This window comes from Stigmatopora argus, chromosome 22 (assembly GCF_051989625.1).
Source record: "Stigmatopora argus isolate UIUO_Sarg chromosome 22, RoL_Sarg_1.0, whole genome shotgun sequence".
Lineage (NCBI taxonomy): Eukaryota > Metazoa > Chordata > Actinopteri > Syngnathiformes > Syngnathidae > Stigmatopora > Stigmatopora argus.
This window is the reverse complement of record NC_135408.1, coordinates 2762501-2786098: the sequence shown is the minus strand read 5'-3', so window position 1 is coordinate 2786098 and position 23598 is coordinate 2762501. Positions and strand designations below refer to the sequence as shown.

General features: G+C 37.0%; 3 protein-coding genes across 3 annotated transcripts in view; 1 reads left to right on the top strand and 2 right to left on the bottom strand.

The window, feature by feature from the left end:
• Positions 1 to 615: 615 nt before the first annotated feature.
• Positions 616 to 4579, bottom strand: cldn15b (claudin 15b). The gene is made up of 5 exons (XM_077592412.1): positions 4363 to 4579; positions 2745 to 2909; positions 1314 to 1395; positions 1127 to 1237; positions 616 to 1041 (listed from the first exon to the last, which is right to left on the bottom strand). The coding sequence occupies exons 1-5, from the start codon at positions 4577 to 4579 to the stop codon at positions 948 to 950; spliced, it is 669 nt and encodes a 222-aa protein (XP_077448538.1). The 3' UTR covers positions 616 to 947.
• Positions 4580 to 10946: 6367 nt separating this feature from the next.
• grk1b (G protein-coupled receptor kinase 1 b) lies at positions 10947 to 16968 on the bottom strand. Its single transcript, XM_077592410.1, is given in 7 exon segments — positions 10947 to 12388; positions 12615 to 12816; positions 13513 to 13637; positions 13730 to 13813; positions 15070 to 15227; positions 15616 to 15743; positions 16270 to 16968. Coding segments are annotated over 7 exon segments (1680 nt in total). The 3' UTR covers positions 10947 to 12104.
• Positions 16969 to 22557: 5589 nt separating this feature from the next.
• Positions 22558 to 23598, top strand: part of slc25a35 (solute carrier family 25 member 35) — a 6017-nt gene continuing 4976 nt past the window's right edge. The window contains exons 1-2 of the mRNA XM_077593097.1: positions 22558 to 23047; positions 23190 to 23255. Of these exons, the coding sequence (XP_077449223.1) occupies positions 22676 to 23047; positions 23190 to 23255 (438 nt within the window). The 5' untranslated portion in view covers positions 22558 to 22675. The remainder of the gene's footprint in view (positions 23048 to 23189; positions 23256 to 23598) is intronic.

Here is a 23598-nt window from a genome sequence, read left to right as displayed (position 1 = left end):
TCCATTCAACTACTAAAAGTATTTGTATGCATTTGAATACACATGAATAAAAAGTTTGACAACTGGAGAGGGGCCGGTTAGGTGGCCTCAGTTTGCATCTTCATTGACTGCAAGCCTCTCACTCCAATGATTTTCTTCTAACAAATAATATATGTGAACTACTGTAACTTGCTTTAATGTATGTACGTATATTGATTTGTTATGCAATTATCACACGACCATTCGTGATATTATATCTTTCCCACGGGGGTATCATCACTACAATAGAAGCTAATTAGAGCCTCTTGTGGTTCATTGAATGCATATTATCATTATATGCTCTTGACTAAAAATCGCTTCTCATCATCAGTATTAGGTAAAAATGTTTTTATTATAATATAAAACAATGACAATTTCAGAAGCAAAGGTTTTTCCCCCCCATCTGGCAACCATGTTAAAAATATAAATACATCAAGTACATCAAATACACATCTTTTTGCTCTAAGAATGGGATGGAACTTTTGGCATAACATCTCATTATTCAGGGTGGATATGTATGAGCAATTATTAACATACTACTTAGCATAATCACACATCTTTCTTTACTATTTGTGTAAAAAAATTAATACAAGTTATATGACTAAGAATCACTTTGACTACAGATATCTCCAAATGCAACTTGCTATTGTATCTCAAAAGTTGCTAATGTACAGTGGCCTTTTTATTCGCACAATGATAGTATTGCATTGCTGGGAAGATACTGTTATCTTTACTGCAAGACTACTGTCCTGTTAACTTCAGTATATATGGAATGGGTACATAAAGATCACAGTGCATAAAACGGTTAAATGACATAATGGTTTCAAAAGAGATTTTAAAAAAACAAAAGAGAGATTGAACAGCATATTTCAGTATTTGATCATGTCTCTCGACTGAAAATGTTAGGCTTCCAGTTTCGTAGTAAATTCTCACACGTAGGCATTTCTTCCGTAGTTGCTGTGGACAGACCGGGATGAAGCGGACAGCACACGTCCCCTGGAGGATGGCTGGTATGGATAAAGTCTTAGAAAAACAAAAACACAATTTGCTTCCTTATATGCTCTTTGGATAGACTTAGAGCAGTTCAAATCTTCATTTTGATTCATACTTTTTTTCACCCGGCTCCTTAAAACTGCACGAACATATCAGACAAGAACCTCCACACATGGCGAGTATGGCTGATGACCAGCCGATGTACAAACCCTCTCCAATCTCATACCTGTAACACAGTGATGTGAAAGTGATACTATCTATATCGAGTTATGCTTCCGAGTTAATCATGTAGGCACGCTTACTTTGTCCCTGGGTAGTATTGATCAAAGAACTCTTGCGTGATGTTTGCTGCATACCAAGACACAGCGATCATGGTGCACAAACCTAAAACACCATGACACAAACGAAAAGCTTTGAGGAATTGTCTAATTGCATTAATTAATATGTTTGACTAGTATGAGGATTATGTTAAGTTGAATGGTACTCAACTACAGGGTGACCCATAAAAAATAAAAAAAAACAGAAAAGAGCAACTGGCAGTACTTTGTGACCTTGAGTATGTAAACACTCCGCCATTTTAATGCCTATGGTGAATTCTGGATGATATAAATAGATGTTTCAATGAGGCGCAGTTCAAAAATATGTTTATACAAAGGACGACATTTAAATATAATAGAAATTCCAATTTTTCTTAAATAGGATGTTTTAAGATTTGAATTGCGATGAATACAATATTTTTCATGACTCGATTTTATTGGGTCGTTAAAGATTCTTGTTTTTTTGTTTGTGTCACCCTGTATAATTAAGTTTTTAAAAAGATATAAATAATGTATACGTACAGAGAGGAAGAGTAACATCAACAATATTAAATATAGTTTTAGAATAGACCAATCTTGCAAATTCTGAAAACTAGGATATTTAATATTATTTTATATTGCAGTCATATTTTGTATATTAAAGTCATACCATATTGAGATATGGTACTATAAGTGTTGATGCCGAACTTTTGTATTAAAACTGTAGGTTTGAATAAGTCTTAACTTTTTTTTTGGCATTTATTTTACATGCTATATGGGATTACAGTGTAGAGTATTGCAATATAATGTTTTTTTTTAATTTTTAGTTACCATGTTCTAACAAATAATTCAATCAATCAATTAACCCTAGCTGCGTTCATGAACGTTTTCACTTTTTTTGCAGTTTGGTCTATTTAAAAAATGCACTGATATTGTTAAGAAGACACTTTATTAACGAGTAATGATAACCCTTTTCAACTGGCAGTCCACTTAAAGATAACTTGTCTCCACTACATAGATTATGATACCTTAGTTGTTATTTTTTCAGGTGTTGTGTGTAATAATAAAGTTGAAATTCTATTTGTGCTTTGGAATCTGTAGGAAACTCATTATGAAATTAGTTTGTTGTGAACACTTTGCCGAGGAGTTGTTTTTAGTCATCATAGACTTGTTTTTGAGCAAGAACATGAACACAAAAGCCACTTGACCTATTTCCGCTTTACTTTCTAGAAGGGTGGGGTATAGGAAAACATTCTTCGGATAGATCAATTAATTCACAATTTTATTAATAATTTTCTAGCTATTCTTGGAAGTAAAATTCAGGAAGTGGTGGTTTGTGATTTGTTTGTGTGATTCTTGGTCTTAACAGAGCTACCTGCTTTATTGTATGTCTAAGTGATTCATTCATAAGTCACATCCGTGCATCTCTGTTCGTACCCTGGAGTAAGAAAAACACGCCTCCAATTGCAGCAATTCTTCCTTTCAGAAGGTAGTTTTCTCCACCGATTTTCGAGCACTGAATTCCAACCAGAGTTGCCACAAGCCCAAATGAGCCGAAAACAATGGAAGCGATCATCAGAGCTCGAGAGGCTTGGATGTAGCCTGCAAACACACATGGAAGTACAATTTTGTCTTTATTGTCAAGAAAACACATACACAAAGCAAAATAAATCAAAATCCCTTCAAGGACATTTTTTGTCAGGAGTATCCAAACTTTATTCTCCGCTTTCGGAACAACCAACCTGAAATATTTACAAGTTAATTTACTAAACAAACAATTGGAATCAGGGGAAAAGGATTGGGTTTTATCGAGTACATATACAATTATACACACAAAAACACACACACAAATACACACACACACACATACACACACACATACACACACACTCACACATATATATATATACACTACTGAATCAAAGTTTGCAGAATAAAAGGAACTTTTCCAGCAACAGCAAAGAAATATAAAGAGAAATCACAACCAAGATAGCTTAATTCATTGCAGGATAATTGGATTATTTTTATTTTGTTTATGTCAAACAAAATACTGAAATTCTACAAATACATGTCAGGTTTTGACCGCTAAGGTAATGGAGAAAGCACTGTTTAACTAATTAGCTCCCTCTAATGTTATAGCTGAGAACTGCAACAAAATGTAGGCTGGATTTAATCTTCTTGTGCAGAACACATTCTATAGTATTTTCATAATTTACGGCAGGCCAATAAAAACTGGACAGTGGGGTGTAGTTTAGATACCTGATTTATGTAGACGCCATTTTGAAAAAAATCATTTTTATTTGGTTTGTTGTTTTATTTTATTTGAGAACACATATTTAGTGTTTTATAATAACATTAGTGTGAGTCGATGGATGCATTTGAAGACTTTTCATAAATATAGTATAACTATTGAAGAACATAGCAAACAAGTTTTGTCACCTACAGACTAATATAATAGTCACAAAAATCTCAAGAACATATATATCAAAGTTCGCCACTTCATTTCAAGCTGGACTACAGGCAAAATACTTTTTTTTTTTCAACCGGAATGAATCCATACAATTACATAGTATTGTGATAGTATAAGAGCATGGTTGGACTTAAGCTAGAGACTGTGAAGATTTTTTTAAAAGTTGTTTTACACTCGGTTTACTGGGGTTGTTCTCTCTTATCGCCTTTTATCTTATTGTATTTTTATACTACCCATCATATATTCCCCATTGTTTACCACAGACAGTGACCTTTAGGCTGATGCAACTGCTTTCAGGTCGTTGCTTGTTAAAAAAAAATCAACAAATCGGAAAGAAACCTAACTGAAAAGTGTGAGAAAACACCTTGTCTCAATACAGAGGCTGTATTTTACTTTCTACAAAAAAATTTCTAACTCAAATCAAGCAGTCAAAAACTGTTAAAAGTTGTCAACCAAAACCAAACCCAACTGAACAGTGAGAGAAAACACCTTGTCTCAATTCGAGGGGCTCTATTCTACTTTCTACAAACGTTTTTCCAACTCAAATTAAGCAGTCAACAATTGTTATAAGTTTCAACCACATACCGCTGAGTGCGAGCAACGAAGGAAAATCACGGCAGTTGTGAACTCCAGTCGAATCGGTGGCGCAGGACATCCAAAGATTCTCATAGATGGTGGACGTGGTGATAACATTACCGTCCACAGATGACACTCTCCAATATCGATTCGGTAGGGTGACCCCAACCATCAACCAGCCCAGAAAGCCCAGGAAAAAGGCAAAAGCTTCCACTACCGGATTCATAACGCCGCGGTTTCAATCCGTCTTAGAGCTATCCACAAAACGAAAGACTTCTCGCAACTGGCTAAACTATCGTCAAGGACAAAGTTGTTTTTCCGCAACCCAGCTTTCTTAGTGTGCTTAGTCTATTTCCCAGCAACCCTTGTACGAAGATGCTACAGAAATCTCCAAATTAATGATTAATTCCAAACAACCCACTTGTGATTTGTCCTTTTATTCACGAATCTCCTTAACCTTTTTTTCTCTCAAAAAGCCACGTGTTTACTCAATTTAAGGGAAGTAAGATTGAACCTTGCCACCTGCTGACTAACGTCTATAGACTTAGAGCTATTTGTCACCTTCTGGCATTCACTTTGAAGACTGTCAATAAATCCAGTTGTCGCTAATGGGATTCAAGTCCGAGTCAGGCTCCTCTTCCTGAAGGATGATGGGGAAGGTCATTGGCCACGAGAGGTGTGGGTGCATTAACACGTGCCCACTGCCCACCCACAGTTAAAACTATTTGCTTTACGATTGAGCGCAGACTTGTCTGTCAGCGAACATTTTTCATGGTTTAAATTTTTACTCATGTCCTGTCGACCCGAGTGTTTAAAAAAAGAAAATTAGGAATTTTTATGGAAGTAACATAATATTTCACACGTACAATTTAGTTGATAATTGTGAAACAGCACACTATATATATATATATATATATATATATATATATATATATTTATATATATATATATATATATATATATATATATATATATACATCTATGTATATATAGAGAGAGAGATATATATAGATAGATATGTATAGATATATGTGTGTATATATATACATATATACATATATATATATATATATATATATATATATATATATATATATATTAGGGCTAAGGCTAATATGTAGACATAACTGTCTTAAAACCCCTTTTGAATGCTCCCTGAAGAAAATCATGCAAACTTACACTTTATTTGAATATCAAAATATATATATATATATATATATATATATATATATATATATATATATATATATATATATATATATATATGTATATATTCATTTTGATATTCAAATAAAGTGTAAGTTTGCATGATTTTCTTCAGGAATATCAAAATGAATATATATATATATATATATATATATATATATATATGTATATTCATTTTGATATTCAAATAAAGTGTAAGTTGTAAATACATGTCAAATAAAAATGTTAACAATTGATTTAGTTGAATGTTTTACAACATTGCAAAAGCTGTTTGTAGCATTAAATGAAACATACTGTAGACTAAAGTTCTTTCCCCGGGTTCTTTAATGTTAAATGATATTCAGTAAAGGAATACAATATTTTCATATACATACCAAATTATATTATACATTCACTACAATCATATAACCCAATTTAATTGCTTGATGATAAGCTTTACTATAGCCAAATACTCTATAAAGAATAGAGAAAGTCCACTAAGATTAAATTGCTGTTCTTTGATTTTTAACCTCAATTTTGACATTTAGTTTTATTGTCTTTACTTTTTCCTAATTTGAAAGATATTTCCAGCAAAGTATTTCTTAAATTGTAATATCAATTCTAAAAAGAAAGAAAATGCAGACTCAGCTAAAACATTAAGCTGAATCATCAACAAATCAGTACTGTACGCACCACATTACAGTCCACATTTTTTTCCACTAAAATTATTTTTCAAAAGAATACGACTTACCTGGCAAGGCTAAAAGGGATGGAAAGTCGCGGCAGTTATAAATTCCAGTAGAGTCACTTGCACAAGACATCCATAGGTTCTCATATATTGTGGAGGTTGTAATTGCACTGCCTTCATTTGTAGACTCTTTCCAATACTGGTCTTGCAGTGACACCAAAACCAGTACCCAGCCTACAAAACCTAAAAAAAGTGCTGTAATTTCAATAATGTTCCTCATGTTGGAAGTACAGTAATGTTCTCTATCTAATCAGCCAAGTCATAGCCTCTTAAGGAGCTCTAATGGCAACTTCTGATATACATTTTGGACTGTTCGCAAATGCACCCTCCCCCCCCATTTTTTGCACTCGAACAAAGTGGGACTAATATGAACATTGATTTGATTCCCGTAGTTACATGATATGTCTACTATACCCGCCCAAAATTGATTACATTACACGTGCCTGCCACGTAAGCAAATGTAAGAAGACAGATTTTTTTTCTCCCCCTCGTTTTTGACCCGGCCGAGGTCAGTTCTTGTAATATACAGTCTACTGATTTATGGCTCTGTGAAAATGCTTGTTAAACTCAGATTCTATGGCACTAGATATATATATTTGCATTTTTTAAAAATATTTTTCATTGGAGATTATATAAACATAATAATTCAATATTATTCAGAGGACATTAAATGTCATTTGATTTGAATTAAGATCATTTAAGGCCATTTTATGGAAATTGGCTGTTTTGCTCGATGAAATAATTACAGTTAATAAGAATTATGAGGAATTATTTTCGTTATTTTTGGTGCTATTTGGTAACAAATATGATTATATCTCCCTTTTGCGAGCTTATGATTTTAAATAGCTTTTTTCACTCTTGATGAGCATGTATCATTAAATTATGTAACCTAAATAAAGGACAGAACATCATTTGAAACCAGCTTAGAAAGCAGTTGGCAGGTGATTTATTGGAGGCAGAAAGTATCTATTTTAGCACTGGTTAAGCATTAACAAGTTGCCAACACAAAAGAGTCATTGAAATTATTGACACGGCAAATATATTTTTTTCTTTTCTCCTCAAGCATATAGATTCAACAATGAAGTGGTATGTTCTTTTTAAAATAGCTTGTGGACTTAATACAGTGCTGTACAGTTAAAGAAGTTGGCCAATTTCATATTATTACAGGAGAAAAATAGATTTGAATAAAGACTTAAAAATCAAATCTTATTAAAAGCTACCACAGACGAGTGGTTAAAGATGTGCAACATACATTTTCCTATATTTCGTTCCATTAATTTTCTGTCATGTAATAACTGAACAAATTAATATAATGGTATGATTTATTTATTATTTGTGGATTTAGTCTATATCTTATCGAAAGTAAATTTTATACGTTTCTCTAGTAATCAGGGAGAAAGTTCAAGGTGCAGTCCTTTACCTCCAATATTGAGCAGACATTCAGGCTTTAAATCATAATCATTTTTCTGTTAATATTTTATCTCCTTGCCCTTCCCTTAGTTATCTGAAATTTGCATTCGTTTGTGAACGCGTTGACCTCTTCTGCTTAAAGGGGAAGTGGCCTGTAAAAGTCAAAAGTTTTTAGGGGGTTTCAGTCTCAAGGTGTCATTGACAGTATGCATAAAATTCGCAATATGTAAAATACAAAAAAAATCACTTGCTTTACACTTTTTACAAACGCAATCCAAAGATATTTGACAAAAGAGCTGTTGAAATAATTCATTGATTCCTTATCATGATAAAGTGCGCATTACATTTTTTACACGACTTTTAATAATTCTTTGCAGGTCAGTTAATTTATTAGAAATATCTTCACCATCCAGGATCACATTTGAAATGAAAACATATGATACCAAAAAGTCTTATTTGGTTAACCCTTAATAAAAGTATAATTGATTATATTTAGGTAAAAAAAGAAAATACTTCTCTCTATGCTATCAAATATCATTATATTACATTATTTTATTATGATTGCCTACTGCACACAGTTGGCTGTGTTAGGCTCCAGCACCCCTAAAACCCTTGTGAGGACAAGCTGTAACAAAAATATTGTATTTGTCTTTTAATGCATGTTTATGTGTGTCTGTACGTATATGTATGAAATGAACAAATTCATAAAATGTAAATAAAAAAACATTGGAAGTTAGTCTTCCAATAATACTCCAAAGTTGCTTTTATTTTTAAATTTCCTAATGATTTCATAAAGTAATTACTAAATGATCATTCTAAAAACAAAATTAATTTAACAAAATAAATAAAAACAGAAATACACTCTGGTTATGGCCCACAGTAGCAATTTAAATTAGATTTTTTAAAAGTATTTAACTCATTGTTTGCCATTAACAACGATAGATATCCATCCAATTCATTGAAAAGACTGGCTATGACATCTAGGGTGCTTGATGTCCAATCAATTTTGACTAGGAAGCTTGGCGGCTACTCACAGTCAAATTGGATTGGGTATCTAGCGCTGTCAGTGGCAGCCATTGAGTTAAACGAGTGCCTTATGAAGGGTTAAGGCAGTACAGTTTGTGCCTGTGAGTCGAAATGGTTGCCTGTCATTGCCTGTCACTTTATGTGACCTGTGCCTGACTGGCAATTAGTTCAAGCTGAAGTTATCTCACGTTAACCTTAAGACAGTTGGGAAAGGCGGCAACACCCCACAGCCCTAAACAGGATAAGTAGTAGTAGTTAAATATGGATGGATGAAGACATTAATTGAAAATTATTTACATAGTATTGACAAACGTCAATGCATCACGTTTGTATACTGCTTTACACTGCCTCTTCAAGATTGTGCAGTTCTAAATCTTATCCCAGCTAAACTATTGTGAAAAGATACAGACTACACCCTGAATTGTTTGTTAAGTCAATCAATGGACACAACACGTGCTAAAAAACAGATTGCTAATAAACTCATATTCATATCACTGAGTATAAATATTTATTATTTTATTATTATTTTACTTATAAACCTATTTCTTGATGCCATTTTAAAAAAAATAATCATTTATTTTTACTACCCAAATTTTTCAAGATATTTTTGCTGATCCAATACCCATCTTTTTAGACCAGTAAAAAAAATGTAACCAGTAAATGACAAATCTTTTTTTTTTATTAAACTGAGTCCAAATAGTACCTCCTCAAGAAATGCTCTGTTTACAAATATTATATGTTGTTGTTTATTATGATTAGTATCTAAAGAAAATTAGTTCTACTCAGCAGACATGCTTGCTCATTGGTTTGATTTACAGCTGACCGTAGCCGATCTTGTGACTAAATCCGATACTGTCCGATACTTCAAAAATAGCCTTATCAGGGGCTAATACTGTGAATCAGATCGGGATTAAACAGCTGTCCGCAGCTTCCATTGCTTACAGATGTGTAATATATGATTCTACTGTGGTTAGTTCAGAAAACTGTCCTTTGAACAAACTCCAGGAGATTGTTAGGTTCACCCTTTAGGCATTCCCAAATGCACGCACAAATAAAACAGACATCTGACTCATAACCGGTGTCTTGCCAGAGAGAATCGATCCACACGCGTCTTCGGTCAAGATCATTCTCCTGAATTGATGTCTCTCTTGCTTATTTATTAGATAAGATTTAACAACATGCATCACAGAAGTCTAAACAATTGAGAGTCGTGTGAGCCAGACATGAAGAAGTCCATGTTTCTCATAACAATTGAAAGTCCTCCGTATCTTCCCAAGAGAGCTTGATGTGAACCACTTTCAGAAGTCGATGTTTCTCATTAACTCTAAATACAGCAAAGCGTTCTTCATTGCAAGCAAATATATATAAGGATTAATATTCCTAAATAAAGCAAAGCATTCTTCATTGCAACCATATATATATATATATATATATATATATATATATATATATATATATATATATATATATATACATATATATACATATATATATACATTTATATATATATATACATATATATATATATACATATATATACATTTATATATATATATATAACGATTAATATTCCTAAATAAAGCAAAGCGTTCTTCATTGCAAGCAAATATATAATAATGATAACCCTAACAGAGATCAAATCAGATTTATATACACATCACATACAAAAGTACTGTATGCGAAAAGGAGCACTTTGAGTTCACTCTCAGTCAAGTAATATTTAAATAGTCTGTATGCTTAGGAACAATCATTATTTGACTATGCAGCAAGAGTTTCGATGAGGTCACGGCGTCAATAGGCGGTATAATAAATCAGTTTAGTAATGGTTCTGCCTATAGCTTTTTATCCCATTGTCAGGTGTACCTGAATGTAATGTCTTTTGGAGCATGAAATTGGTTAAAGTAATGTAGTTTATCACTAATTGGTTCACTCTACTATGCAAGGATTGTTCATGACAAAAGGGACTCACTATATATGGAATGTAAAACGGAACGTGAAGGGAATATCGTAATTGTGGGCTGTATCAGATTTCCACGTGACGCCTATTCTCTCATGTGTCAGTGCACATGCTGATCTCTAATCCGTCCTGGTAATCACACTCCTCATGCCCGGACAGCCTCAGTCATACTGTAAATATGGAGAGCAACATATTTTTTGCTTAACAAGTGTTTATTCTTTGTTTTTATAGCTATGGCTAATACTTATTTATTCATTATACCTGTAGAAACAACATACTGCTAAAAAATGAATAGAGACATATGCACACATCATGGTATAACACAAAAATATATAAATTCAAATTTTTACTCAGGCAGTTTTATATAAATTTCATACATTGTTATACATATGTACAATATCATACTCAGAGGTGAGTTGTAACGCCTTACATTGACTCTAATATTTACTTGGGTCATTTGTTTTTAGTAAAATGTTCTTCAGGAGGAGTTTTTCCACTTTTTTTTACCTGAGTTGATTTGTAAACGAGAAATGCTAGACTTTTGAGGCTACTTTGAGTTACATTAGAGTCGTTACATTTTGTCACAATTTACTTTTTTTAGTTTGTCGTCAAATCTATCAGTTTCGGCAGTGAGACATCGCAACAATAATCACTTAACTTGACAATACCAATACAGTTACATAACCACACACAAGCTTACAGTCGGAAATCCTATGATCACGCCATTCGATACATGGCGCCTTTAAAGCACTGTAAGTAAGAGTCTATTTCCCATAGAGTATAGCTGCATTATTAGAAAGCACAGAGTTCAACCTCTCTCTGAGTTTTTATTTGGCACCAATAATCCATGGAATACTGGAGATATGATCATTTTAATTTAATGGTAGAAAATATATTTTCTCTACTTTGGACGGGTGACGTTTCATTTCTGTAGATTTTTCTAGTCGGAATTCACTGTCTTTTGTGTTGTTGTTTTTATTATTTTTTACTTAATATGGTCATGTAATATTTCTATATAATAAAAAGTTCTATATAATAATAACCGTTTATATTGAGGAAGTTGTAGCGAGAAATAAATATACCACATTGTTTAAATATAATCTGACATTGTAAACAGTTAATCATTACTTGAGTATTCTTTTCAATGAATACTTATTCCTTTGTGCTTGAGTAATTTATTTGGATGACTACTTTTATCTGAGTAATATTATTTGGAAGTTACTCTTTCTTTAGTTTTTGTTTTTCTTATCACTATCCTACCCCCCTCTGATTATTATATTTAAATAGTCATTACAAATAGCTATTAGAATTACTCACCCAATGAAAGTGCTATTGGCGACTTGTGAAATCCATCAATTTTAGAAAGCCAGTTAGGGGTTTTTTAAACACAATTTTTTCATCAACATAGACAATTATCCCTCTGCTTTATAGAATGATACACCCACCACCTTTGGTTTCTACATAGTTTGGGTCTAGGTCATTCGGCAGCTTTCCATTCTCAGCCCAGACGTTCAACTCTCCAAACACACCCGTTTCTATCATCTCTTCCTGCCATGGGATTGGAACATTCCCAGTGGAAAAGTCGTTGAAAAACTCAGTATCCTTATTATCCATCATAACACCTTTGATGGTGCTAAAGGCACCAACGTCGTCAATATCTTTGGCGTAGACCATCTTAGGGTCAGGGACAAAAGGTGGTGGGAGCATACCTGCAATAATACAAAAACAAAAAGTATACTGTTACAATTTCCCTGCAATTATACCCAATCTAAAAAATATCTTACCTGCTTAACCTGTTGTGCTGAGTGATTGCATTAATATTTATCTAACTGACAGTTGAAACTCTTTGTATACCATCAGGCGGTGACCATTAATCATTTTATCTTCACAGATAAGGAAAACGTGTTGATGTTTTGTGTTTGTAGATAAACTCACCAGCCTCGAGACGTCCCCAATTGATTTCCCTGAAGAAAGGTTGACTTTTCAGCTCGGCACACTCATTGTTTTTGAACCCGAGGCGTTTCCCTGGATCTTTTTCCATCAAACCTTCACAAATAGCTTTGCACTCGATGCTGAAGTTGGGAGTGTACGGAACCGGATCGTTCAAAATTCTACGGGCCACCTCATCATTCTCCACCTAAAAGATGTTTTAGCGAGTGATAGATTTATTATTAATACACTTTAATCAAAACAGGGAGACATCATTAACATACTCTGGCTACAACTTGCAAGGAAAATCACTCCCAACTCGCCTTCGTCCAAGAGGATTCTAAAGAAACAGCATCTTCCTCTGTCAATTTAGTCAGCGCATAATCAAAACATTTAAGGTAATCTGATTCAAACAATTGCATATGCTAACCGAATAACACCATTAAGGTAAAAAAACAACTGCCACAACAATCTCATATTAGATCGAAACCAAAAACACCTGCGTAAGATTTTGCACAAATAAGCATAATAATTTCTTTATAAGGTAAACAGAGCGACCGTATTTTTAAACAATAATGCGATTATCGCCATCTGCCGGAATCCAAGTCAAAGCAATTTAAGAGTCCCTTGTAGATCTTCATTGCCAACTCAGATCAACAGTCTCGGCCTGGAACATGGTGTCCTGTTCAGTCAATAGTCCTGAAAACAATTAACTGGCCTCGAAAGCAGCTGTGGGGGAAAGTGTCGAGCTTACTCGGTCACAACATAAAGTACAAATTAATTTATAGCTTCATTACCTATTAAAATGCTTAATGAACATAGTAACATCCCAGAATAAACCCAACAGCGAGTATGTTAATACTGTAAAGTAAACCCCATACAATCCCTGTGCTGTACCCACTACCTTCTCTCCGCGTATTCTGAAGGGTCCTTTGGCTGCAATCATCTCAAACAGCGTCACTCCTAGAGTGAAATAATCCACTGTGTAGTCATATTCCTTTTTCTGGAGCAGTTCTGGGGCCATGAATCCTGTTAAAAGAATCAATGAAAACATCCAATGAATGCTCACGTATTGTTTGGGATGTCCTTTTCCAGGCTACTTTCAAGGTTTTCCCACATACCGGGAGTTCCTGCGTAACCAGAGGTTTTGTCTTTTCCTTGTGGAAGTTCAACAGCCAGACCCAAATCTGATAGGCGGACATGCCCTGAGAAGTCATAATGACATGAGATAAAACTACCATATACAGGGTCGGGAACCTTTTTGACATAGAGAGCCTTAAACAATTCCTCTTTTCACATTTTATTCCTTGAGAGCCATATTCACAATTTAAGAGTAAAGATGTGATTTGTTTTGTTACCACTTTTGAAGTACTAAATGAATTCTTTTGACAACACTGTTACACAGTTGCTAATCAGGGAAAATATGCATGCAGAAAAGTGTAATAAAAAATAAGATGATTGAAGTTAGAGGTAGTGTCAGCGCCATAGTGCCGACATGATGCTCCTATTGGTGCATTCGGAACTCGGCTCTGTCACCTGCGGTTTAAGTACATTTTTACCTCACAGGTCGAAAGCACCCATCAGAAGAGCCACATATGGCTCACGAGCCATATGTTCCCTACCCCTGATATAGACATTTGGTAATACTAGAACTCAAACGCTGATCTGCACACATGAATGGATTAACTTTTTGAGGGCTTGCAAATATATCCTGGTGGAAAGTGTTGGGTCTGTAAAACAGCTACCCCACAGAAAGTAAATACATTTTCGATTCAAGGGCCTTCAATTGAATTAAAGCAAAATTATAAACCCTATCAGCACTAAGACACATAAAAAAAATAAAAAATATCAAAATGTTTTATCCGGATGACAATTTTGTTGACAAATTGAAGTTTGTCATTTGTTACTGGGGATTTTTTTTAAATCAGTGTTAACTAGGGTGGCTAACCTGTCTTTTAGGGTGGCAGTTACTTAGGTCATGAGTGATCACTTACTTACGGGTTTGAATAAAACAATGAAAGCGTGTGAACCTGCCAAAAGTTAGATTTGTAATTAACTTAATTGCGATTGTAAATAAGAGCATTTCTGTTGTTTTGATATTTAACACGATTCCTGTTTAATAGCACATTTAAAGGCATTTTGATAGTATTGTTTTTTGGAGTATGTCATGTCACAGAATAGTATAGTATGTCATGTCACAGAATAGCCATAGCAAATACAAGGAGAGGTCAACTGGAATTTTTCCCCCTTGGAAAACAAACGCCGTGTTATTTATATTTCAATAATGTCACTCTGGTGGATCCATCAATGGCGGAGTGCAACCAGAATTTCTTTTTCAGGGATAGATTACCCGGTTACTTTATTACTTGCGCAGTTGTTTTTGGGGGGATTCTTTTTATTTCAGTGCTAGAGCTTCTCACACATACATCTAAAATGCTCTTTTTTTTACTGCGTAGCAAACCTGCATCATCCAGCAGCACATTTTCCGGCTTCAGGTCTCTGTAGATGATCCTGTGCTGGTGAAGATGCTCCAGCCCGCAGATGATCTGCACCGTGTAGAAACAAGCTCTCTTCTCATTGAAGCCAGGATTTTTTTCATCCACGTTGTACATATGGAACCTGAGGGAGAATATTATGAAGCTTTGAAAGCGACTAAACGAACATTGATCCAAAGACGGCTTTAACTTCTTAAGTACTCTTACTGTCTGACTTAAAGTGTGACGCACCCGACGGCCTGGTGTGTATATCAGCTTTAAGGTTTATCTATACTTTAACTAATTAGCTGACTTGGGAAGGTAGTGGTTGCAGCATGGTGATTAGTGAAGACGCCTCCTAGTTGGTTACAATTTTACTAGTTTAGAGTTTGCATTGTCCAAACCATGTTATCAATCAAGTGAAAATCAAAGTGGCGAAATGAGGAATGCATGGGAGTGTGACGGCTTTATTCTTAACCGCTAAAAGATGTTATTTAATGCAGAACAGAGAGTTCTGTGTTTGTATGAAGCACCTGAGATCCCCACCATTCATGATAGTCATAACTAGGCAGAGGTCCGTCTTGGTCTGGAAGGTGTAGGCCAGCGACACAATGAAACGACTGTGAACTTTGGCAAGAATGCGCTTCTCTACAATAGCCCCCTGAAAATGAACACGGCATTATTAGAATAGGGAAATTACAAATTAAAATCTTCATCTGTACTTAAAGTTCCAAGTCCAGTCTTTACCTTCAAAATGGATAGGGACAAAATAGGGAAATTACAAATCAACATCTACTTAGTGTTACAAGTCCAATCTTTACCCTTCAACTGTTGAGAGGATATCAAGGTAGAAAATTTATCTTTTTAGAAGTATTGCCATAACGACATTTAAGCCACATAGCACTTTTACTAGCAAAATAAAGATTGACTATTGAAAAGAAAACCTCTAGCTGTCCAGTAAGTACCTAGTAAAACAATTTTACAGTGTTTTCCTGTATAATTAACCTACAATGGTTTTAGAAGAACAACACTGAACTGCTTTGCGGTGTTTTTAAGCGCAATCTTCTTGCCCCCATTCGTTGTAGTAATAAATAACGTCTACACTCGAGTCTGGTATTTTTTTAGGCATTTGCTGCTTTCTTGTGATTTAATTTTGTCTTAACCTATCTTGTGTATCAATGCTTTACCTCATAGCCTTTGCGTTTCTTCAGTCTCTTTTTTTCCAGCTTTTTATTGGCGTACATTTTACCTGTAGCCTTGGCCTGACAAGCAAACACTTCCCCGAAGCCTCCCTTGCCAAGGACTCTGAAGTCCATGAACCACTCCTCATCCACTGGCTGGCCCTCCAACCACTTGAACTGAATGTAACGCAAGAAATACATGCTTTGCTTGAAGGCGTCCATGGCCTTTGCCTCCAGGTGTTTCAGGAGCTGTTTCTCACTCTCTTTAAATAAATCCCCGTGGATATGTTTGAAGTCCTCCTTCACTCGGGTGATGGCCTTCTCCTCGAGGAAGCCGCAGAAGTTCTTGGATGCGGACTCATAGTATTTATTGACCATTTTTTGAGCCTTCTGAAGTCGGTCCTTCTCTTGGCATACGACGTAGTCTTCAATGTCCTTCCACATCTCTCCAGCAGTTTTGTGGGTGGCCTCACTTTCCAGATATTGCTGAAACAGTCGCTTACCGATTGGCTAATTGACGCACATGTCGGTGAAGGTCTTCCCCACCAAGGTTTTCATGTGTTCACAATCTCTGATGTGCGGGAGTGTCAGCCTGGCTCGCATCTTTTTGTCTCGCAGGTTGGCTGCCGCAGCGCCATCTATGCTTCCCCGAGCGGACACATAGGCTGAGTTGGCCACCACCGTTTCCAAACCACCAATATCCATTCTCACTCAACTTTTGTCTGCAACAAACAGCAGATGAGAAACCCATGAATGCATTCCAAAAGTCTCATCTCATCTCATCTCATTTTCTGAATTGCTTTATCCTCATTAGGGTCGCAGACAATGTTCCCTTTAAGCTGCGCTCGTGCGCAACTGCACACTACTCTCGTCTTCTCTGCGCACAGCAAATCATATGGAGCGCACAAAATAAAATCCCATTATTATTTTTTTAGCTGTGAGGCCGACGCGCGAACCACTCATCCGCCGGGCCGCCCATTCATAGATATTAATCATTACATTTTATTATTACTAAATCATTTGTGTAGTAGACATGCACCTGCTTATGGCAGGTGTGATACTGGTGTGTGCCCATAGCGAGCAATGATGATGTTGCTCACACCGGTACTCAGTGTGCTCAGGGAGGTTGTCTTTCTGCCCAGACAAACAAAAAAATAGAGGGAACATTGGTAGCGGGGGGTGCTGTAGCCAATCCCAACTGTCTCCGGGCCAGAGGCCTGAATCGGTGGCCAGCCGATCGCAGGGCAAAAGGAGACGAACAACCATGCACACTCACACCCATACCAAAGGGCAATTTAGAGTGTCCAATCAGCCTACCATGCATGTTTTTAGAATGTGGTAGGAAACTGGAGTACCCGGAAGAAACCCACGCAGGCGAACATGCAAACTCCACACAGATGAACATGATCTGGATTTGAACCCAGGACCCCAGAGCTGTGAGACCGACGCGCTAACCACTTGTGCCATTCCAAAAGTATTTTTTCTAAATTCTCAGTGTTCACTTAATATTAACAAACTCACCTTTTAACCCTTTATAGGCCAAGTGATTATTTTCGTTAATTTAAAAAAATGATCTGGCATCCACTAAACTAAACCACTAAATTATTGGCAAGAAATTAACAATTATTTCAACTCTGAGCCTTCAATGGTTCCTCAGAACAAAAAAAAAATCATGAATTATAGTATCATTGTTATATGATACATGCGTTTTTATCACGGGAAAATGTTTACAATGCTCCGAAATCGTCTGCCTTTCGCCCAAAGTCAGCTGGGTTAGCCTCTAGCAACCCTCGCAACCCTTTCGAGGATGCATGGTATGGAAGATAAATGAATGAATTCTCAGAAATCATGGATCAAATATGATACGTTTGGCCATTTGGGTTAATCATTATTGTATTTTTATATACTACATTCTATACATTTTATATAATGCTAATAAAAGCTAAATTAATCAAATCAAAATCAATAAAAATAGAAAATAACTCTGGTTATGGCCTGCAATACCACTCAAAATTAGATTTGTTTTAAGAATATTTGACTCATTGACTGCCATACGGCAGACATCCAACTCATTTGAATTGAGAAGTCGGGCTTTGTAGATTGGACGTCTAGTCCCGTCAATGGCATCCGCTGATTTAAAATGAGTGCCCTATAATGGGTTAACTGTTTTGCACCCAGGTGGCCCGGGGGGTGAGTGGTTAGCATTTCGTCCTCACAGTTCTGTGGTCCTGGGTTCGAATCCAGCTCGTTTGAAATGTGTGAAGTTTGCATCTTCTCCCCGGGCCTAGATGGGTTTTCTCCGGGTAATCTGGCTTTCTCCCACATTCCAAAAACATGCATGGTAGGCCGGTTGGACACTCTAAATTGCCGCTAGGTATGCGTGTGAGCGTGGATGGTGGTTTGTCTCCTCGTGCCCTGCGATTGGCTGGCCACCAATTCAGGGTGTCCCCTGCCTCGTGCCCAAGGTCAGCTGGGATAGGCTCCAGCACCCCCAGCCACTCTTGTGAGGATAAAGCGCTTCAGAAAATGAATGAATGAATGTTTTTCACCCAGCCAAACGTCTTTTTAAAATATATAGTACTTTCTTTGCGTGGCTGCCCTCTTGTGGCATGTATTGTTTTGCAGCAGATAGTAATAAAGTGTATGACACTACTGATTCCAAATTGTTTAATTCTTGCCATGTGTTGTCCCTGACTTGTGATGTAGTACTGCTCCCTGCTGTTCAAATCTATGATACTGTACATTTGTCGACAAATATGGTTTTCTATGTTTGGAATGTCTCTATGCTTCTTTCACTGACAACAAAATACAGCAGGAAAAGTGGGTTTCATGATTAAGTCTTCCTGGGGTCAGCACTTTGACCTGGAACACTTGTGTCAAATGATACAGCAGGTGTCTCCCTCTTTCTGCATAATCTAATTAACATTGACTGATGATTCTTGAGATTTACGGCTGACCTCAGTGGTAATTAACCCACATTCCTGGATGTATTTTTAAAACAAATCTAATCCTATAATCTATTAAATCTCAATATTAAATATTATCTGTTCAATATCAGTTTTAAAATATTACTTGTTAACACTCCAAAAATTCACATTCATTGTAAAACCAGCTGTAGATCATTTTTATGCACCATCTTTTCGCATGGAGAAAGTTATGATGATTCTTAAGGCCGAGCAGTCGCAGATGCTTTACAAAATCTTTTTTTTTCCATTTGTGCAAGTGAAGATTTTTGCCTTTAAATAATCACCTCTCTGTGTATGCCGATTTAAATGGTTTTAACAATATGCTTTATGCAAGCTTTAATGATTTATCCCATTTAAAAGTTAGACATGTAATGCCTATGGTAATGTATTAAACAAAAAATGATTTAGTATATTATTTTAAATTTAGCACTAATGTCACCAATCAAAATGACCCATCCTGTCATTCACCGTCCAAATCATATCAATGTTGGCGACAATTGAATATTTAACAGCACTTGCCTTATCTTATTGCAGAGTCAAATGATGACCAGTATGTTATTTTCCTTGCTCCTCCATCCACCACAACATGCAAAGATGGCCTTCAGGGGTTTACTATGCAGACTGTCTCCTCATCCCCTCACACAGTGTAGTGAAGAGAAGAAACATCATCTGAAGATTTACAAGGCACCTAAAATCCAGCTTGGTCCTTGCCAGGATTACAGGTGGGGCCACTTGACATAAACTACAGTGTACAGTAATCCTTCGATTATCGCGGTAGATGTAGACCAGACATGGCCGCAATAAACGAAAAACCGCGAAGTAGGATCACCCCTATTTAAAAAAATAAATAAAAAAAATATATATATTTTTTTTTTTACTTCAGTGCTGAGTTCTAGTAGCAAGCGGAGGACAGGGGAGTAGCTTCCGCTTGCGAGTTTCAGCGTGGATTTTCAATTTTTTTAGAAACAAAAATTAATAAATGAATTAAAAATTCTGCGATGTAGTAAAACCGCGATATTTGAGGGATTACTGTATTTAGTAGAATGCAGCCTTACTTTTATGGCCTCACTGGCTAACTGGTTGTTCACAAATTGATAGCCATCCAAATCAAACTCTTCAGGACAAGACAGGTTTGTTACATCATTTTGTCAATTAACAAACGCTTCTATTAGTTTAGACATTATACATAAGTGAGAATATATTAAAAATAGAATGCAAGCATTTTAGCCAGGGTAACAGTGATCAAATCCAGATCCAATCCACCAATTTCATTATTTGCATCTTTGGCTACTATAAGGGAATAAACAGATTAATTTTAGACAAGGGCAAGTGTTCAAAAACATTTAACAGCTGTAAATTATATCAGATCTGAAAATTGAGTGAGTATTAATGTATGAATTAATATTTAAATTTAGAATTTAATTAGTAGTTTCAGCATTGCTTGTCTTGTTTTTATTGTTTCCTGAGGTGCATAACTTTATATTATTATTTATATATGTTTTAACAGTTTGCTCACTTGATTTATCTTTAGCATTGCGGCAAAATATCACATCGTGAGCACCGTATTCTGCGTACTGTGGTTCTTTAGTGCTATTGGTTTAATTAACTCTGTGTAAGAGCAGAAATCCTATTATGGCATCGTAAGCACAGTTGACAAATTGACAACCCTCCACAGCCAGAAGAGTTGTAAATCGTCATCAGCAGGTAAATGTTATGGTGTGCAAAAAAACTAACAAATCTACAAAAAACATTTGAATGTATTTGCCACCAATAACTAAAACCATTTCTCGGTGTCAAATAACTTTATGTTAATAACCTTTGATGAAAAACAATTTTTATCAGGCCACAGACAAAAAAACAACTGAAAAACAAACACATGAAATCAGGCCCTGATAATGAATGCATTTACATTCCGTGCATGTTTTTTGGAATGTGGGAGGAAACCAGAATACCTGGAGAAAACCCACGCAGGCCCGGTAAGAACTTGCAAACTCCACACAGGTGAAGCGACCTGGATTTGAACCCAGGACCCCAGAGCTGTGAGGCTGACGTGCTAAGCACTCATCCGCCGCACCTAAATAAACAAGTATTTATTGCAATTAATTAGCTTCGACAAAAAATATTCAAATTCGGCTTTAAGGATCGATTGTGAGCCATCCACTAATAATATATAGAGACAACTGACAAAAAATTCGCAGAGGGCTCTTATGCACCCCCAACTAGATCTGGGGGCTCGCCCACATTGCCTATGGTGAAAAATGGCTCTCTACATCCCTAGAATAAATCTTCCAAATTTTATTGTGATTCATCCACGCAGGACAGAAGTGTAACACAATTTATTCCTCGATTAAACAATCAAATTATTCAATCGTGGGTGTACAGGCAGCTTAGTGGTTAGCGCGTCGGCCTCACAGTTTCGGACTTGGGTTCAAATCCAGGTCACGTCCATCTGTGTGGAGTTTGCATGTTCTCCCCGGGCCTGCATGGGTTTCTTCCAGTTACTCTGATTTCTTCCCACATTCGAAAAAAAAACATGCATGGTAGGCTGGTTGGACACTCTAAATTGCCCCTAGGTATGGGTGTGAGTGTGCATGGTTGTCTGTTTCCTTGTGACCTGCGATCGGCTGGCCACCGATTCAGGGTGTCCCCCGCCTCTGGCTCTGAGTCAGCTGGGATAGGCTCCAGCACCCCCCGCGTCCCTAATGAGGATAAAGCGGTTCAGAAAATGATATGGGGGATCAATTGTGGGCGGCCAGGCAACTTTGCGGTTAGCGCATCGGCCTCACAGTGGTGGACCTGGGTTCAAATCCAGGTCGGCCCATCTGTGTGAAGTTTGCATGTTCTCCCTAGGCCTGCGTGGGTTTTCTCTGGGCACTCCGGTTTCCTCCCACATTCCAAAGACGTGCATTGCATGGTAAGCTGATTGGACACTCTAAATTGCCTCTAGCTATGAGTGTGAGCATGAATAGTTGTTGTGCCCTGCGATTGGCTGGCCACGAATTCAGGGTGTCCCCCGCCTCTGGCCCAAACTCAGCTGGGATCGGGTCCAGCACTCCCGCGACCCTAGTGAGGATAAAGCCGTTCAGAAAATGAGATGAGATGAGACAAGTGACTGAATTAGAATATCAGTCAGGAAATAAAGCACAGAGCAGTCACTTAAAATAATATTTTTTTTCTTCGGGGAGCTGTAATTGCCGACACATTTTTAAATCCATTTCTTTTTCAACACTCCAAATTACGATTCGACCAGGTGTCAGCGAAGCCATCTCGCTCGAGTGACGGCGCCGGGTGCGTTCGATTGTGCGCATGCGCATGTGTAAGACACGGACAGACATTTCCCATATAGTCGAAGGGGAGGAGAACACACCCTGGCTGGAGATGAAGGACAAACCGGTCTCATAAACCAGCTCAAATTTCGTCAGCACCCCACGCGGCGGTCTCATAGGATGGACTTTCTCCTAAGCGGAGTGGCGGCGTGCGGAGCGTGCCTGGTGACCAACCCGCTGGAAGTAGTCAAGACTCGCATGCAGCTACAAGGAGAACTTAAAAGTCACGGCACTTATCAGGTTTATTACCGTAATGTCTTCCACGCGTTCTATACCATCGCTAAAGTGGACGGAGTGTCCGGTTTACAAAAAGGCCTCGTACCAGGACTATGGTACCAGTTTTTCATGAATGGAGTCCGACTGGGCTCGTACGCCGTCATTGAGTCGTCAGGCTACATCCACACGGATGGAAGGGTCAGTCCGCTGAAGACCATTGTCGCAGGAGCCACGGCTGGAGTGGTGGGAGCTGTAATGGGCAGTCCCGTGTATTTGGTCAGTAGGAGCGAAAACGTTGTCTTTGGTGGCGCTGTGCTTTAAAATAATGCCTTTTTGGTTAATGTATAGCTTGGAAGATCAAAGGCTAAATATACCGTATTTCTAAACACATTTTCCCGGGGTTATTATATTTTGACAGGTAAAGACTCATTTGCAGAGTCAGTCTACTGCCTCCATTGCCGTGGGACACCAGTACAAACATCAGGTATTACTGAAGATTCATTCATTTTATGAACCGCTTTATCCCCATTAGGGTCGTGGGGGGTGCTGGTGCCTATCCCAGCTGACACCCTGAATTGGTGTCCAGCCAATCGCAGGGCACAAGGAGACGGACAACCATGCACATTCAATCCATACCTAGGGGCAATTTAGAGTGTCCAATAAGGCTACCATGTATGTTTTTGGAATGTGGGAAGAAACCGGAGTACCTGGAGGAAACCCATGCAGGTCCGGGGAGAACATGCAAACTCCACACCGGTGGACCGACTTTGATTTGAACCCAGGACCCTAGAACTGTGAGGCTGACGTGCTAAACACTCATCCCACAT

Excerpts from the sequence above, each read along its gene's own strand:
- cldn15b (XM_077592412.1), bottom strand. The coding sequence starts at position 4,579 with ATGAATCCGGTAGTGGAAGCTTTTGCCTTTTTCCTGGGCTTTCTGGGC. Across the intron at positions 1,396-2,744 it reads CGTGTTTTTCTTACTCCAGG|GTTTGTGCACCATGATCGCT; the intron begins GTACGAACAGAG and ends ATGGTGTTTTAG. Across the intron at positions 1,238-1,313 it reads CAATACTACCCAGGGACAAA|GTATGAGATTGGAGAGGGTT; the intron begins GTAAGCGTGCCT and ends ACTGTGTTACAG.